General features: G+C 43.6%; 1 protein-coding gene across 1 annotated transcript in view; it reads left to right on the plus strand.

Moving 5' to 3' along the window:
* CAPZA1 (capping actin protein of muscle Z-line subunit alpha 1) overlaps positions 1-19,663 on the plus strand; it is a 52,725-nt gene that overhangs the window by 11,387 nt on the left and 21,675 nt on the right. The window contains exons 2-5 of the mRNA XM_030220372.1: positions 4,321-4,384; positions 11,256-11,307; positions 17,593-17,656; positions 18,468-18,674. Of these exons, the coding sequence (XP_030076232.1) occupies positions 4,321-4,384; positions 11,256-11,307; positions 17,593-17,656; positions 18,468-18,674 (387 nt within the window). The remainder of the gene's footprint in view (positions 1-4,320; positions 4,385-11,255; positions 11,308-17,592; positions 17,657-18,467; positions 18,675-19,663) is intronic.

Here is a 19,663-nt window from a genome sequence, read left to right on the forward strand (position 1 = left end):
TGACTGTGTTACAGAGAGGGCGGGGCAGACACTCATAGGGAAACCGGATATCTCACCCCCTTCACACTTCCGGCTGGGGCTTCATAGAACGTTGGTCTTGCCTTTTATATAGAGAGAGAGAGTAAAAAAAGCCCCGTTTCTGATGCAAATGAAACGGGGGCTAGCAATGTTTTCTTCTGTGTGCATGTGGGAGTGTGTGTGTCCCTGCCCTCTGGCCTCTCTCCCCTCCCCCCTCTGAGTCCTTCACTGTTACAGAGCCAGCGATTTGATTTCGTGCTCTGCTGTTTTCCTTCACTGACTGTGTTACAGAGAGGGCGGGGCAGACACTCATAGGGAAACCGGATATCTCACCCCCTTCACACTTCCGGCTGGGGCTTCATAGAACGTTGGTCTTGCCTTTTATATAGAGAGAGAGAGTAAAAAAAGCCCCGTTTCTGATGCAAATGAAACGGGGGCTAGCAATGTTTTCTTCTGTGTGCATGTGGGAGTGTGTGTGTCCCTGCCCTCTGGCCTCTCTCCCCTCCCCCCTCTGAGTCCTTCACTGTTACAGAGCCAGCGATTTGATTTCGTGCTCTGCTGTTTTCCTTCACTGACTGTGTTACAGAGAGGGCGGGGCAGACACTCATAGGGAAACCGGATATCTCGCCCCCTTCACACTTCCGGCTGGAGGCTTCATAGAACGTTGGTGTTGCCTTTTATATAGAGAGAGAGAGTAAAAAAAGCCCCGTTTCTGATGCAAATGAAACGGGGGCTAGCAATGTTTTCTTCTGTGTGCATGTGGGAGTGTGTGTGTCCCTGCCCTCTGGCCTCTCTCCCCTCCCCCCTCTGAGTCCTTCACTGTTACAGAGCCAGCGATTTGATTTCGTGCTCTGCTGTTTTCCTTCACTGACTGTGTTACAGAGAGGGCGGGGCAGACACTCATAGGGAAACCGGATATCTCGCCCCCTTCACACTTCCGGCTGGGGCTTCATAGAACGTTGGTCTTGCCTTTTATATAGAGAGATATTTTGCAAATAAAGAGTCCAAACATTAAGAAATGTCTTTCTTCTCCTCAAGTTGTCATAGGCTTCCCTTGCCTCCCACAACATTAGGTCATGTAGCTTATTCCTCCATAGCCAAACAGAGGGTGGCTCTACCTGCATCCAATGTCTCAATATGCATTTTTTGCCCACTGCAAATGCCTTACATAAAAATACCTCCAGGTTTTTGTCCGATATCCCATATGCATTGTTTTTGTTCAAGAGTACTCCTCTCCTCCCTGTTCAGATTGTTGGGTCGATATTCAGAACAATTTCGGTTGGCTGAAGGCTTTTGGTTTTTTTTTTTTTTTTTTTGGGGGGGGGGGGGTTTGACTGCTGGTTAGGTATGCTTTTTGTGTACAGCGTTATTTGAAGATAAATGGTAGATAGTGACTTAAACACAGTGTCTGTAGGTTGGTTCTTAAAATATTTCCTGCTCTGTTTTAATTTCTTTGGAGTTGGACAGATCTATGTTCCAAGCCCATAACTCTCTCAGAATCCGTGATGAGGTTACACTAACAGTCAGCAGTTTTACCCGGCATTACCAAGAAGTGGGGGTGTATGGTGTGGTTTTTTGTTTTAATCTTTCCTGTACAAATTAGGTTATGTAAGGAAGGTATGGGAAGTCCAGATGCCTCACTGCAGATTGATTGTAAGAAGACCGGTTCTACAACTTCATGTGAGATGAAGTGCTCAGACTTCATAAAGCATAACTTTTAGAATTTTGTAAAATAAATGAGCACCTTTGTGTGTGTGTTTTATGTTTTCCTGTAAAAGCGTAGCTGTGTGCTTTGAATTTCATGGGGGAAAATGATCCAACTCCCCTCCCTCTTTAAACTTGTATTGATTAAAATGTTCTGCAGTTGTGCTTTTATGGCAGATTGAGCCCTGTCCAGCAATTCTACAGTATATTTACGTATTGTAATATGCATGGATGAGCCACGCCTGTGGGTATCTTGCCTAGAAACGTGGTTGATGGATATGTATTTTAGCACACAGTATTGTCTGCATGTGCAAAATAACACAAGCCAGATAAAAAGTTTTAAATAAATAAATTGAAATTCCCTCCTCTCCTTCCATCACACTCCCCTAGATGGCGTGAGGCTGCTTTAGTTTATGCCTTTGGATTAAAATGATTTAGGAAGACAAAGAATGTGATTTATTATAGACAGCTCTTTGGGACCCTCTTGAGACAAGTTACAGGACCCTCTTAAAATGGATCAGAACTATTGTAATGCATATTTTTGTTCTGAAAATCCCTATTGTAAAAAAATATGCAGCTGTTTCCTCATAGAAACATGACGGCAGATAAAGGCCGAATGGCCCATCCAGTCTGTCCGTCCTCTGTAACCCCTGTAACCCACAGCCTTACAACATTACCTCACCAATACTCCCAACTATTAAAGTCCACCTTCCATACCATCCGAATAACACCTTCCTTCTTTCTTCCTTTACTTAATCTCTGTACAATACCAAGTGTTTTTGTTATCATGAAATGACTATACTATAACAAACTATGTAAGCCACATTGAGCCTGCAAATAGGTGGGAAAATGTGGGATACAAATGCAATAAATAATAACTCTTCCTTTTCCTAAGCGATCCCACATGCTTACCCCATGCCTTTTTAAATTCTGACATAGTCCTCGACTCCACAACCTCCACCGGGAGGCCATTACACGCTTACCCTTTCTGTGAAATAATACTTTGATTACTCCTAAGCCTCCTGTGCCCCCTCATTCTGGTCTTATGCTAAACCTGCTGTTTGTATTCTAGATGCCTCTAAAAGGTGGAAACTGGATTGTAATTTTTTTTCAGATTTGATGGAATGTAATTGAGAAAACTGTTGCCTTGAACAGACTGATCGAAAAATATGTAAAACTACTGAAATTGGAAAAATATGAGTGATAAGCCAGTTGAGTCTTGATTGACCTTGAGTGGGGTATCAAGAATGAGTGAATAAAATTAATGCTGTGATCAAGTATAATACGAGTCTGAGAGTTCACAAACACCCTCAATACTGAGATGAATGCAGCTTGCTACTACTCATATCTACGTTGGAATGTGATCGGAAAGCAAGCTGAAGCGCCAACTTCACCCTAGCTGGGGAGCTACTATGAGGGGTTTAAATATATATTAGAACACTTGGGAAGTAGCTCCTTTGTTTAATATGAGCCATAGATTCGTCATGTTTCTACAGCAGTTACCAATGCTTGGAGGGGAAGTAACTAATTCAGGGCAGAGCTGGCGCTAAAAATTCTTAGGGGGTGGTCCTTGAGACAGCTCGGTCTCGGGCGAAACATATGTCGGGCATTCCCCCCTGAGTTAGAAGAAATGAACATCTAAGACAAAGAAGCTAAGTTGACATTATATTAATAACTAGCCGTTGAGCCCGTGAAAACGGGCTACTTTTGGAATGGGGGGGTTTCCGAGCCCCCACCCCCGAGGTCGCCGCCGCCCCGCCTCCCCCGGAGTTGTTGCCGCCGCCGCCTCTCCACCCGGCCCGAGCAGCACTGTAAACTTACATCAGCACGCAGCAGCAGGCACATCAGCAAAGCTGCCGTCAGGGCGGGCTTCCTTCTCTGCCTGTGTCCCGCCCTCGTGTGACGTAACGTCGGTGAGGGCGGGACAAAGGCAGAGAACGAAGCCCGATGGCAGCTTTGCTGATGTGCCTGCTGCTGTGTGCTGATGTAAGTTCACAGTGCTCGGGCCAGATGGAGGGATGGCGGCGACTCCGGGGGGGGGAGGAGGAGCGGTTCAGACGTCTGCAGCATGCCAGTAGAGACTTCCCTCTCTGTCCCGCCCCCGTCATCACGTATTGACGCGGGGGCGGGGCAGAGAGGGAAGTCTCTACTGCGCATTTGCGAGTGAGTACGGTCACTCGCCCTTTATATGTTTGATAGTTTTTGAAATAATAAATAAAGAGCAACTTAAGTGGGCCTATGAAGATGATGGATGTCGTGTAACGTTGCCATTATGATATTTTTGGATGGCAATGGACATCGCTGAGGCCATTTAAATACTTTAAAAAATTAAAAAAAAATTTCTCGTTGTATGAATTGAGGTGTGGATTAATGTATATAGTTGGATACAATATAAGTGTTTGGAGGGGAAGTAAGCCAGAAGGTCCAATCCGGAGTGGAATACTCTCCAGTTCTTGATACAGGGTGTATGAAATAGTTCTTAATTAGATATCAAAACTGAGCATGGGGTGGGATGAGTACATAAACCATGTCGTCTTGTAAATGAGCAATGTGAATTTTGTAAGCTTAATTTATTCATCGGGATCTGCTTTAATTTAGGTTCGTATAGCCGCAAAGTTTATCCTCCATTCTCCTCCCGGAGAATTCAATGAAGTGTTCAACGGTGAGTAAACACCCTGTTTATACTGCTAAGTTTCCTCTTTCATAAGAATGCACAAATAGAGACTACACTGAGCAGATCCCCGCTTTTCTTATAAAGGCATATTGCAAGCCAACTGCTCTATTTACTAAGCTGTGCTATGCAGCTTAGTGCCGTAAACTTTTATCACAGCATATAAAGCAGCTCATTATGCAAAATGAATATAGCAAAAGTCAAATTTGCACAGCAGACTTTAGGGAGACTGGTAGGAGAGCTATGGGTAATTTGTGAGACATGCGACCAGAAAATTGAGGGTGGGGTTGGATTGAACATGGAAAGAAAAAGGGGGGACCTGGGACCCATGCAGCTATTGACATCTTTGGAGTAAGTATGTGAATGATCAGGAGAGTGAAATTCATTATGAGAGACAGCTCTGAAGTTGTGACCATGGGGATGGTGAGGGAAGGGGAAATGCCACAAAGTTATTTCTCCTTCCCAAGCCCCTAATTTCTCATGTTTACAGCAGTATAAACATTTAGTGTGGGTGTCGGATCAAATTTGCAGTGAGTGTTTGGAGGTGCATGTAAACCTGAGGGGGGAGGGGAGGAAGGGTTTCAGCACACACAACTATACAGCTTCATAGTCTAATCAAATGCCTTCCTATGCAACACTTCGGTGGTCCAGTAGTAAAAAAAATTCTCTGAAAGAAAAAGGCCACCAATCCCTGAGTTCTGGGAATACTTCTAAAAATAATCACTTTGACACTCCAAGCTAGTTTAATTTTCAGTCCTTATGTGTGCAGGGTCTGCAGACAGCAACTAGCTCTTGTTATCAGATGATACTCGTAAGATGCCAAGACTTAAAATGTTCTCTGCACTCTTTTGCCCAGCTGCTTGTGCAGATCATTTGTCTGTCTATTATAAGAAGATTGAAAAAACATAAAGCAAGTGAGCATTTCAGCAGAAGTAGTAGCCTACTGTATGCTTGTGTGTATTTTACAGGCAGAAAACATTCTCTTTCCCTTGAATAGAGAGGGAGTGGGGTGGGGTGTCACAGCCCTCTGACTCTTTACAAAAGTCTTTTCAAACATGCCAGTGTTTTTATGTTTCCCCTAGTCCTTGCTGCTGATTCCTGTGACTTGCTGCTGGGAGTGAGTCTTAACAGGATAAAACTTAGGCATGAATATTTCACTTGCTGAACAGAGAAATTCAGTCTGCCAAGGCCAGAAATCAATCCGATTTCAGCTATTCAGGCCACTTCTATGCAGGTGAATAGCATATAATGCTTCTCACCCCCAAGACAAAATATTGGCATTTCCATTACATAGCTTCCCAATATTCCAGAACCTATGGGATACTTGTGTCCATCAACCAGCAGGTGGCGATAAAGAACTGAAAACTGAGCTGAGGCATATCTCTCTTGGCATCCAGTCCAGCTTCTCAGTATTTTCTATCTCCAGCAAGTGGATGGACACACTTTTTCAGTCTCTGGTTCTGAGTGCTTTGCTCCTGGTCCAGTTGGTGAACTGGTCTCTAGTTGAGTTTTGTGGGTGGCTTGAATCTGCAATTTGGAGATCTTCAGAACCCTGTCTCTGGTGCCTTACAAATTTTACTTCTTCCCTTCCTTCACAGGAACGGTGAAGAGGTGGAGCTCTCCTTTTCCAGCGCCACAACAACCTTGAGAAAGGAGAAGGAATGAGGTTTTCTGGAGAGCATGGAGAAGGATCCTGACTCGCCGCTTGTGACGTGTGCTGCGCTTTCGACCGTCAGGGTGAATGGCGATTCATGCTGAGGCAGTTAAGCCGTGTTTCTGCTGTGGGACTGGCTAGCATCGGGACATTGCAGTGTGTGCAAGCAGTAAATCCTGAGAGATGCGGAGGAAAAAGGTTGTCGTCAGCAGCAGCACTGCATTCGTATATGCAAGGGTCTTTGTGCTCTCCAGCAGGGCCAGTGTGCAGTTTGATGCAAGAAAGCACAAGAACAGGTGCCATTTTGTTGGGGCCAACTGGCAGTGAGGAGCAGCCTCTGTCTGATCATACGCAGAGCACAGCCACCATTTACAGCCTCGGGGCCCAACAGATCATTCAGCTGCATTAGGATCTCTTTCACCAGACCTATTTACTAAGCAGGGACTGTCAGTTAACTACAAGGTGCTTTAGTTTCTCACTCCACTGCCCCTCCAGCTCCTAAGATATCTTAGCCTCATCTGCCCAACCCAGAAGGTGTGAATATCTCTGCTTCTCAGTCTATTTAGAGGAGCCATTAGAGGAGGGAGAGCTCCTTTCTAAGGAGGGGGATGATCCAAAAGTACTGAGGTTTTCATAAAGAGGAGTGGAGCTCAGTACTCTTATTTCTTAGACATTGGCAGTGCTTTCATTGATGAGCCTTCTGCTTCAGCGTTCCATCTTCGTCTATCATGAGGGGGCTCAGACGTCCTTCTAATACCTTCCTGATACATCCCAGACATTCAGGACCTGATTACAGAAGAATGGGTCTCACTGGTTGTGGAGACGGGAGAGCCATGGCTCACTTCTACTCGTTAGTTCTGGAGGAGAAAGATAAATTGCAGCTTCCCATGTGGTCTCCCTTGTTAAGGTGGTGAATAACAAGACCACCTTCTAATGGAAGGGGGCATTGCCCTAAAAGATCTACAAGATAGGAAGTTAGAAGGCTCACTGAAACAAGCCTTTGAAGTGGCCTCTTTGGGTCTTTAGGTGACAGTGTGCACCTCGTTCTAGGCAAGAGCATGCCTGAAGTGGCATCAGCAGTCAGCAATACAAATCACGTGTCATAATGCCTAGCTGGAAGTGGGGTTAGCCTACATGTAGGCTATTTGACATGTAATGGCTCGCAGTATGTCTTTGGCTGTTGCAGCACGTTGGCAACTTTGGTTGCGGCATTGGGCAGCAGATGCAGCGTCAGTCATGTCTGGTTAAACTGCCCTTTTGGGGCAAGTGGCTATTTAGAGAAGATCTGAGTAACTTTGGTGAAAGAACTGTGGGAAAATAAGCCACAGCAGTTGCTGGAAGATAAGCCGAAAGATTCTGACCATCTGCTGTCTTGAGAGATCCGGTCTCAAGACAGGTGATGTTACCTGCCTGGTCGTCGGCAATATGGTCAGAAGTTCCGCTTTCAGGCACGGCAATCTTCCTTTTGTGAGAACAGCAAGTCGTCATCCTCAGCTACAGCACACAATGCCTCCAGAGCTTTGCAGTGATGCGAGACTGGTCCACTCTTCTATTCCTCTGGTGGAAGGACGTTTTCAGGAGGTTCAGGAAGAATGGGCCAGAATCCCATCAAACCAGTGGGTTCTGGATTTGCTTACAGAGGGTTACAAGTTGGAGTTCTTCTGCCTGGTCGCTGTTCTCTTCTTGCAGTCTCCTTGTCGAAAGGGAACCAAGGCAGTTGAGGCTCAGTCCACCATAGATTTCTTGCTGACACTTCAGGCCATTGTTCCTGTTCCACATGCTGAACAGGGACACAACAGATACTTGATCTAATTCATTGTGCCAAAGAAGGAAGGCACCTTTTGTCTGGTCTTAAATGTCAAAGGTATAAACCTCTGCTTGAGTGTCCTGCTTTCATATGGAGACACTAAGAGCAATCATAGCCTCGGTTCAAGTGGAAGAATTTCTTTCCACCCTCAATCTCAAGGAGGTGTAATTGTGAAAACTCATATTGCTACTGCGAGGTGTAATTGTGAAAACTCATATTGCTACTGCATCAGGGGTTTCTATGTTTTGCAATGCTGGGTCATCACTTCCAGTTCGGTCTCACTACAGCTGCAAGAAAGTTAACCAAGTATACGGTGATGACATCCTTCGGCAGCAGGGAATCGGAGTTCACCCATATCTCGATGACTGGCTGATTCATGCATCATCCTATTTGGTTGCTGTTCTGATCAGGGTAGTGAGTCCTTAGTCTGCAGTACCTAGAAGTGTGGTAGATGAGTCTCTGGCGCTAGAGTGAGGCAGGCTAGCGTCTTGGGAACAGGTCAGTGTCTTGGTCTCTGGAGCAAGGCGGGCTAGTGTCTCGGGAACACAGCTGCAGGAGGGAGATGAGAGGACCCAGAACTTCAGTCTCAGGGCATCTAAAAGCCCTGCTCTGATGATGTCTGTGCCAGCTTCATGTTAGGCCTGGAGGAGACATCAGGAAAGCATCTCCCTCCTTGTGGCACGATAAGCTGTGTGTTGAAAAGGATCGTGTTGCACCTGGGTCGAATAATTCTCATAGCCCCGGATTGGCTGTGATATGCAGACCTGAATGCTGGACAGGTGTCCTCTCCAGCTTCCACAGTTACACGGCCTACTGAAGCAAGGTCCGGTGCTCATGGAGGATCCGTGCCCCTTTGGTCTTATGGCTTGGCCGTTGAAAGGGCTTGGTTGAGACAAAAAGGTGGTTATGGTTGTCATTCCTATCTTGCTTAAGGCTTGGAAAGTCTCTACATTGTGTTGTATGCAAGAGTGTGGAGGATGTTCGAGGGCTGGTGTTCTGAGCGTTCACTTGTTCCCTTCTCTGCTCAGAATGTGCGCACCCTATCATTTCTCCAGAAAGGTCTTCAGAAAGGATTGATGTTGGGATTTCTAAAAGTTGAAGTTGTGACTTTGGCCTTTTTCAGGGGCCAACTACAAAAGCCATCTCTTGTGGTTCACCCAGATATTCGAATCTTGCAGAGATCGGGCCACTTGAGGTCTCCATTCTTGGTGGCTGTTGGATCAGTACGTAGGGTTTAGGAGCTTAAGGCTCTCTCATTGGAATCCCTTTCTTTGTTTTTCAGAAGTGAGGGTCTCCTTGCACATGGTTCTTTCCTTTCTTCCAAAAGTGGTAGCGGCATTTCATCTCAACCTATTTGTGGAGCTTCTGTCCTTTCACAGAGTGGATGAGGGGGCTCAGGATTCTTCCTTGAAGCTTTTTGATTGGCATAGAGTCCTCAATTTAGATATCTGGACATCAGGAATGAGTTTCACAAATCAGACTGTGCTTTTTGGTAAACAGGGGCTTGACCTCATGGCTTCCAAGCCCATTGTTGCTAGATGGCTGAAGGAGACTCGAGTCAACTTTATTTGCTTGCGAGGAAGCATGCTTCTCAGGCCTGGTGGGCTCGTTCTACAAGATGTACAGCGACATCCTGCACGGAGACTATTTTATTTATTTATATTGACATTTATATCCAGAGATGAGAGGTCCACACATGTTTGCTTGTCTGGTTAGCGTTAGGTTAGTGAGTTGTTTAAGGTGGTTGTTGCTTGTTCTGAGTTTCTCATTACTGCTTGTCTACATAAATACTGAGATGCTGGACTGGGATGCCAAGAGAGGTGTCTCGGCTTTCTCATTACCTCCTGCTGGTTGATGGCTACAGCTATCCCACAGGTTCTGGAATAGTGGGAAGGACTAATAGAAAAGTAAGATCTTTCTCCATATCTTGGTGAATGTGAAATTCTGACTTGAGCCCATCCTCAAACATCTGAAACAATAAATCCAATTATACACCGAGGTTATTTCTGTAGTAACATTGCCAATAGGAACAATCAGATGTGGACATAGAGCTTTGAGATGATCATATTGAACTTATTTAGGGCCTCTTTTACTAAACCGTGCTAGCGACTCCCACGTGGCAAATGTGACGTAGCTCATTCGCCATACCAGGAATCGCTGGTGTGGTTTAGTAAGAGGCCCTTAATGTCATCTTGTTACACTCCTTGAGGTAATGAAACCTGAATATCGCAGGCATGAAAATGACGAGTAGAGAAAGGTCAAGACCTAAAATGTAAAGGTCACAGGATTGCGGAAAAAGCAGATAGAACCTGGTAGCCTGCTAGCGGTGACCTTGCCAGTTATTTCTTGGAGAGTTCCAGTAGAGCTCTGAGTGGATTAAAAAAGTGTTGGAATGGAAGGTGGCCCCAGATGTTTTTTGTTTTTTGTTTTTTTTTTTTGTAAATACTATGAATTTTTCTCTTTTTAGAAGGAAAAATTGCTTTATAAACTTGAAATAGAACATTCCATGTAGTTTTTTTCAAGCTGCTTGAAAGTGTCTGCTTAAATATTCAGTGTACCTTTTTCATATAGGCCTTGCTGAGGGCCTGAATCTATTGAATTATTACTGTGGGCTTTTTCTAGGCAGCTTACTTCAAGTGTCTTCTATCGTTTACTAAACAGTAGTTCCAGAAGTTTCTAAGAAGAGCCTTAATTGCTTTAGCCAGAAATGATAGAACATCAAGTCATTCCCAAATAGCAGATGTACTTTTTGTGTCTTTGATTTTTGTGCCCATCAGAAATATCGGCTACATTTGCATGCTAAGACTTGGCCAGTTGCAACTTAAATATAGACAACTGGTATGAACCCCATCAGAGAGGTTCTGATTCTCTCTTCTGTTCTTAGGGAATCCTCATGTACTTAAATGTTTTGATATGAAGTTTAGAATAGGTGACATACACAAGTACGTAAACAGTGATAATTCCATGCCTAGGTATTAACCGCTTAAATCAAGTTTTATTGGCGCTCTGGAGTCAGAAGCAATTTTGGGTAGAGTTTGAGTTGGTAAAAATGTATTAACTCCAGCTTCAAAATAAAAACTTATAACGTTATAGTATATGGTAAGTTTATCATTTCTCTCTGTCTCTATGATATCTCTCTCTCTCTTCTTCATCCTGGATCTGAAGTGCCGGTAAATTATAAATTATATTTACCAACACTTTAGATTCATTAAAAAAAAAAAAGTGTCAGTTGGAGTCAAAATCAGTCATCCAGTAGAAGAACTGGAGTCAAAGTTTTTATGTACTGACCCACAGCCCTGGTAGCATGGCCCTTTATTATTCTTTTCTAAAAATTAAGATATTTTGGTCATTTTACACTTTAACCAGTACACTAACTTTTTTTTTCTTCTCCCCCTCACCAGATGTTCGGTTACTGCTCAACAATGACAACCTTCTCAGGGAAGGGGCAGCCCAGTGAGTAAATAGATATGAATAATAAAATGTACATACAAACTTCTACTCCTTAAACTAGGAGAACGGATGATGTTTTACTTGCTAGGTGCTGGGACAGACACTAAATTTTCATTCTTCAGTGGGATGGGAGGATGAAAGTTCTTATGCATATTCTTTTCCTACATATAGACTGTTCAGAATTATCTGTAGTGACTTGTAGTTTTCTTTGAAAGCTTTCTCAATTTTGAGGAGGAAGTGACGTCACCAAGCAATATGGCTGCCTAAAGATCTTGCTCCCGCTCACCCACACTGAGTAATCGAGCGATCTCCCAAGAGCTGACCCCCATCTGATTAATCTTACCCAGTGGAGGTTGACGGAGAGTTGGGGAATTTGGCGGAGATGAGTTTACAAGCAGAACTGAGCCGGTTTGGCTTCATGGGCGGCTCAGCAGCGAACCGCGAGTCGGGCCTGGAAATACCACCCACACACCCTGCAGCGGTCAGGAGGTTCATCTCCTCAAGATTTGTTTCCTTCAGGGGAGGACTCAGAGCAAGCGGAGGTAGCTCCATTATCGGAGATTAAAGAGTGGCTACACGAAATCTGCTCAGATATGAAAGCGGTCCGCTCCGATCTGGTGGCGCTGGGGGCAGATCTAAGAGGAGAAATACGCGATTTGGGAAACCGGATGGAGGAGATAGAGACCCGCCTCGAGGAGCAGATGGAGGAGATGGGCTCGCTAGACCGGGCGGTCTCAGACATCCGTTTGAGCCACCAACAGTTAGCAGACAATCTGGAGGACCTGGAGAACAGGAGCCACCGGTATAATTTGCGCTTCAGAAGCATACCAGAGACGCCGGAGTATATGGATTGCGAGATGGTGGTGAAGCGGGAACTCCCCTGGAAACCAATGAAGTACTGCTCGAGCACTCTCACAGGACCCTTGGCCCCGCTCGGAACAATTTGCCCAAAGATGATATCGCCTGTTTTCAAGACTTTAAGCTCAAAGAACGGGTGTTCCAAGCGGCTAGACGTCTCAAAGATTTTAAGTGGGACTCTTACCAGGTGGAGATCTACCAAGACTTAGCGACTGTTACCCTGAAGCGACGTGCTGAGCTTACGCCTGTAACAAGAAGGCTGAAGGAGCTTGGAATTTGATACCGCTGGAAACACCCATTTGCCTTAGTGTTTTACAAGGATGGGCGTATGCACCAAGCCAGATCACTGGTTGAAGCTAGAGTAGCTCTTCCTGAGGAGAGTCAGGCGGTGCCCTCAGAGACCCCTGGGAGAGCCAAAAGCAATATGGCCCCGGCATCACATCCCAAATGGCAGCAAGTGGAGAAAGGACATAAGCGTCTGCAGCGCCAGCAATCTGCTGGCCAACTCACCTGACTGTGGGAAATGTGAGCAAGTGTGTTTTATTTACTATGTGGTGTGGGAACTGCTGAGATCATACAGAATGTGAGGTATGGGATAATTGCTTAAAACAGCGTGATTTGGAATGAGTGTGTTTTAACTAGTTGGTTTAAAAGAAATGTTGCTGAGTTATAAAGCTGTAATACTGGGGTGAGCGGGAGGGTGAGGGGGAGTTGCTGTTCTCTATCAGATACTTCTTCTGGTATGAGGGAGGATCTTAGAAGTTTCTGGGGGATGGGGGGAAAGGGGAATTGAGAGATGTCTGGGGAATGGGAGGGGGGGAGGGACGGCCATATGACAATTGCTGATAGCTTGTATGGATCCAAATGGATATTTAGATGCTGGATGTAACACTAGCGCTCCTGAACGTCAGGGGCTTAATCGCCAGCTTCTGTTTCGGGAGCTGGTTCGTTTAAAGGTAGACATTGCTCTGATTCAGGAGACTCACTTAAAACAGCAACATGAATCTCTGTGTAGGCACCACAACTACCCCATACATATTTTGGTTCTAACTGCACAGGCTCTAAAAGTAAGGAGGTTATGATAGCGTTTAACAACTCTCGCCCTGGCAAATTGAAAAGTTATCAAAGGTAAAGGGGGAGGCTATATTTTGATAATCTTCCACATGGGATTTCAGAAATACACCCTAGTAAATATATTTGGGCCAATGCAGATCACAGAGAATTTTTTCATCAATTAGATCAAGTGCTTTTGACTCATGGGGAGGGGTCAGTGCTAGTGGGGGGAGATTTTAATCTTACACTTCACCTGAGATTGGATAACTCCACATCATCAGTACATTATGCTCAGGAGGGGCGTTCATTGCTCCATACTTTTCTAGCTAGATGGCAATTGAGGGATCTTTGGAGGCATGCTAACCCTGCACAAAGAGAATATACGTGTTTTTCCTCAGTTCACAAATCCTTCTCTCGTATTGATTTTTGGCTTGGTGACACATCCGTGGTGAGCTGTATTCGAGACCAACAGATTGTGACACGAATGTAGTCGGACCACAGTCTGGTTATACTTTCACTATAGCCTTCAGGAGGGTTGAGGGCTACCCCACAGTGGTGCTTGGATGATGCGTTGTTATCTGATGTGACTAGGGTCCTACAACTTGAGGGGTTGATTAAAGAGTATATCCAATTCAATGATAATGGGGAGGTTTCTCCAGGGACGCTAGAGGAGGGTTTTAAGGCTGTAATGCGGGGGCACTTTATCGCTTTAAAAGCTCATGTGAGGAGGGAGCGCAACCAGATGGAAGAATCTTTGCGAAGTGCTTAAGCTTCTAGGCGGCTATGGTTCTGGATCTCCACCTCAAACTTTACTAGATCAAGCGCATAAACTCAGAGAGGAGATCTCCGAGTTACAGTTGGCCTACATCTCAGGACAGCTACAGAGGGTTTGCCAGACCCACTTTGAGTTTGGCAATAAGGCTAGTAAACTTCTGGCCCATAAATTAAAACATCAGGCAAATCGGACGCATGTTTCCTAATTGCGAGATGATATGGGTGGAATGACCTCTGATCCATTGGCTATGTAATCACTACTACTACTACTAATAGCATTTATATAGCGCTACCAGACGCACGCAGCGCTGAACACTTGACATAGAGTGACAGTCCCTGCTCAAAGAGCTTACAATCTAGGTAAAACAGACAGACAAGACATTACAGGCAAGGGAATTACAGGGTAGAGAGGAACAGGGAGGAGGAGAGCAAATGAGTAGCGGTTAGGAGCCAAAGGCAGCAGTGAAAAAGTGAGCTTTCAGCATAGATTTAAATACAGGTAAAGAAGGAGCTAGACGTATGGGTTGGGGAAGACAGTTCCAGGCATAAGGTGCCACAAGACAAAAGTGCTCTAGTCGAGAATGGCCATAAGATATTATATTGCTGGTACTACACCCCTCAGCGTTTAGTTAAAATGTTGGCGTCAACGTGGTATGGAAGGGGGACATGTACCATATTTGGTGGTCCTGTCCTCACGCCCAACAGTTCTGGACCGGGGTCTTGAAACTGGTGTTTAGCTTTAAGATTGCTTATCCCATGAAAATGGAACATTGTCTTCTTCATGTTGGGTTGCAGGGAAGCAAAAAATATGCCCACCAACTGGCCATTCAGGTGTTTGTGGCCAGTAAATTAGTGCTGGCAGTGGTATGGAAGCAGCAGACCTTGCCTGGCCTTCAGGTGGTCTTGCAGAAGCTAGAGTATATCCACTTGATGTCTAAGCTTACAGCTATGCATTCAGGTCGCCTAATATCCTATCACCGCATCTGGGATCCATATCTGATCCTTCTTTGCTAGATAACTAGGCATGGTTCGGGGGGGAGAGTTGGGGGGAGGGATATGATGATTGGTGAGGACCAATCAATGTTATATTTGCTTACTACGGGAAATGTCTTTGACGTAAGATTGAAGTTATATTTGTAAGTTTTGTTATCTTTCAATAAAAATAAACATTAAAAAAAAAGATTTGTCCATTTTTAATTTGAATTAATGGGCTGAAACACAAGTTGCTTCCAATATGTGACCAGCTCTGGAAAAGGTGACTAAAGTCTCCTGAAACAAACAAAAAAAAGATTTTAATAAATTCTGTTGGAGCAAATGATTTGTAATAACAGTCCAAACCACTTTCTTTTATGTGGAAAAAAAATAAAGCTACAGAAATTCAAACGTAACTTTTTCATACTGCTTATGGACCCGTGATGTGAAATATTGACCATGCTCAACGTTTTGGATCTAAGACTGTCACCTTTTCCCAGAGATGGTCACATACTGCCCTATATTTAGCGCTATTTAACCGGTCAGGAAGGATGGTTGCATAAAATCGTTAGTAAATGACCCCCATAATGAATATTGGCATATACACAGTTAGAAATGTGCTTTGTTTTGATTTGATTTGATATATCGCTTAATACATAGGTTTTAATGCGGTTTATAATTTTAAAAACATGAAAATTACAATAGGTGTATTATAGCATGATATATATATAAAATATATCAATTCAGTTTCATCAAACACTGAAGTCAGACTTTAAATATAAACCAGAAAATTAAAACAACCTATAAATCTCCAAAAGTATTTTTATGTTTATCATGTTTTTATTGACAAGAAATCACAAAAGTACATGCTATCAAATGTCTAATGATACAGTGTGATAAAACTCAACACAGGCATAATATACACAAATAAAATCATCCTTTGTCAAACTTTTAATTTTTTCTCCCCACCCCCTCCACCCAAATCCCCTTAAGTCTAAATAAGCGTAGCAGACATCCCGATCAATATAAGTGATGTATCAAAGACATTATTTAGCTAACAAAACCTTGTGAAGAGCATATCTGCACTTAAAACCATCACTACACCCCCTCCATCCATAGAAACAACTCCTTCCCCTTGAGCTTCCATTTCCCCCCCCCCCCCCCCCCCCAAATTCTCTTACCAGTTCCTGTACAACAAAATCCAAAAATATGCCACCCCAATTCCTCCTGCTTGTATTACCTTCTAAATTGTATGATAGGGAGGGTCTGAGTCTGTGTGGTCACCCTAACGCACCCCCCCCCCAAAAAAAAAAACCTCATTTTAATATCCCCCCCCCCCCCTCAATCCAGAGTGAGCAAAGGTCAGGGAACAAAAGCATATGTTCATTAATCCATTAAGTACCAATCACAAAAGCTGATCATTAATGCGTAGACTGCGAGCTTGGGGAGAGAGACCCTGGATATAGGACTCCCAAATCATCCAAAACCACTTCTTACTCTTTACCGTAAGTGAGGCAGAACGAGACTCCCCAAGTACATAATTGGTGAAGCGCGTTACGTCAGTGCCATAGGTTAGGTGCATCTCTCACACACCAAGTCTGTAAGATAAACTTCACACCTACCCCACATGCCTTACACATAAAATAATGCTGCCCCTTGGTCGAAAGAGATCTATGTTGTGTTAACCCCAACAAAAGGCTGGAGGGAGTAAAATCCGGTGGCAAAGAAAACAACGTTTCAATAAACGTTAATACGGGATTTTTGGAACAGCATTTTATCGGATAAGTCCAAAGTGCATGAGAGAGGGTGGACTTCATTAGTCCACAGGCCTCGCACCGTAAAGAAGGAGCACATCCAGCATGAAACGCCTGTCTCGGAGAAAAATAAGCCCTCGTTATCATACGAAACATACATTCTCTGTATCGAGCATTATAAAAAAATCCGAGGCACCAACCTTAACATAGTCAAAATCGCTGCCGCTCTCGCATGAAGACCTAATTTCTCTGTCGCCAAAAGTATTTTTAAAAAAACCCAAATTTTCAAAAACCTTGTAGAAGCCAAAATATCTAGTTTAACCCACTGACAGTAATGAGCAGAGACTTCCATAGAGATGGTCTCGAATAACAAAAGGCACTGCTTCCTGTCTATATTAATTTTGCTGATTTCAAAGACAGAATCTGAAACAAACATTGGGAAGAACGGAAAAATCTTTGGTGTTCAAGTTTAATCAACTTGTTAGATATTTTAGTACACCCGTGCAAAAAACCTTAAGAACTAGACACAACAATTTGAATGTAATCCTGCCTGAAACAGTCAGCCAGTGTGAATATTTCAAAATACATTTGATTAAGATGCCATTGTTGGTGCTTTATTAAATTTCTAGCTCTCATCATAGATGTGTTTTGTACAGCTTTGCATTAGTGAGTATCTGCTTTTCACAGTTTAGATCTGGATTTTAGATTGATTACTCATCTTTCCAAGTCTGAGTTCAAGGCAAATTGGGTACAATATATAGTTCTGTCCCCAAAAGCACTTCCCTTACAAAGGATATTTGACATGGATTAGGCCTAGATCACAACAGTAGAACGGTTTTCTGGTTCTAATTGTTCGTTTGTTGGTTTGTTTCCACAGCGCTTTTGCCCAGTATAACATGGATCAGTTCACACCAGCTAAAGTTGAAGGCTATGAGGATCAGGTAAGATGGTTATGCTTTGATATCAGCTGATAATTCATTAGCTCCTAGAAATCCAGAGTACAGCGGAACTGGGGAGAAAAAGAATATAACCAACCTGGCACTTAGTTGATGCTCTGAATAACATTTTATGCCCATGCTACCAAAATGGAGCTCAAAGCCACTTGTGAGCTGTGTTTCTGTCATACTGCATGTTTTTAAAGCCTGTGCTGATGTGTGGTTCCCCCCCACACACACCCAGGAAATTAATATGATTGCAAGTGTGAGACATTCTCCAACTATCGGACTATATTTTCCAGCAGAACGTAACATTCATTGTTAGATCATTGTGAATATTTCTCTTATTTGTAACAGAGGAGTGTGAATGTTAGTAGGTTTGGATGTATTCAACTCCTAACTTCTATTCACTTGTACCCATGTCTGTTTTTGATTATTCCCGCCACAGGTAATTCCCTGTTATCTGTTTTGATTAGATTGTAAACCCTGAGTAGGGACTCTCATGTGTTTAGTGTACAGTAGCTTAGGTCTAGTAGCAATATTCTGAAAGCAAATATAATTTTTCCCTTCTGTAAAGTGAATCTTGTGTTTGTCATACAGTACCGTGAGTGTTCCGACACTCTTAAAATACCTGTTCCCTTCGCTCCACGTTTTTTGCCGTATCATGATCATACCTTTTTGTCTGGTCTTTGAGTACGACCTCCAAGTCCACCACAGACGGATACTTTCCAGTACTTAATCTCGCAAGCATTAAGCTAACGTGTGCACCTAAATGTTTTGTTTCTGAGAAAAGCTGTATCTTTGTTACCGTTTTAAGGTGTTAATTACAGAACATGGAGATCTAGGCAATGGCAGATTTTTGGACCCCAGGAACAAACTTTCCTTCAAGTTTGATCACTTACGGAAGGAAGCCAGTGACCCACAGCCTGATGACATGGAACCTGGTTTAAAGTCTTGGAGAGATGCCTGTGACAGCGTGCTGAGGGCTTACGTGAAAGAGCATTACAGCAATGGCGTCTGCACTGTTAAGTATCATTATGTAGTAGAAATGCTTTTAAATAATGAATGTGCACAAGCCAGTGTAAGTAGAGTTTGGTAGGAGAAAGCATTACATCTGTTCCTTGTAGTTAACTGCAGTCTTTGGACAGTCAACATCCTCATGCCACCATTTAAAAACAGCTCGTTTTAGTAACATACAAAGTACCGTAATATGTATTAATATATATATACTAGGAATAAATGCCCGTTTCTGAGGGCAATGAAACGGGCGCTAGCAAGGGGCCCCCTCCCTCCAAGCTACTTGCCTTGTTCGGTGTTCGCGTCGCTGTGTGTGGGTAGGGTTTTGTTTTGTTTTTTTGTTTGCTGCGCCTCCGTGGCCGTGCCTGTGGCGTTTCGGTTTCGGGCGTCGAGTGTTATAGCTCCGCCCTCGACGTCATGACGTTTTGAGGCGAAGGCGGTGCAGACGCTCCAGGGCACACCGGATATCTCGGGCGCCTCAACTTCCGTGGAGGCTTCAGAACGTTGGGGTTGCCTTTTATATAGAGAGATATATATAATCCACACCAGGTATAGTATGTTCAATTAGTTGTAAAAAAGCATACAAGCAAATTCTAAAGTGTTGTTACTTATAAATCTTTTATTTAATCATTACACTTACATATCTACATTGTTGTTCATTAATCACTATAAAACTCTACCTACACACATTTTGGTTCTATACCAAGATAGTATGTTCACTTAGTTGTAAATAAGCATACGGGCACTTGGAAGAATTTGGAAGAACTTTTAATACTATCTTGGTATAGAACCCAATTGCGTTTGCTGCTACAGGGCCAGATTGGCCATTGTTGTCCTTGATGGCAAGTTATGAAAAATATGATACTATAAGAGTAATTTAAGATGGTTTAAAAGTATGGGGAAATGTGTGTAGGTAGAGTATGAGTGAGTGAAGAGTGATTGGCGCAAGTAAGCGAAGTTTTATAGTGATTAATGAACAACAATGTAGATATTGTC

The sequence above is a fragment of the Microcaecilia unicolor genome, chromosome 12 (assembly GCF_901765095.1).
Source record: "Microcaecilia unicolor chromosome 12, aMicUni1.1, whole genome shotgun sequence".
NCBI classification, from domain to species: Eukaryota; Metazoa; Chordata; class Amphibia; order Gymnophiona; family Siphonopidae; genus Microcaecilia; species Microcaecilia unicolor.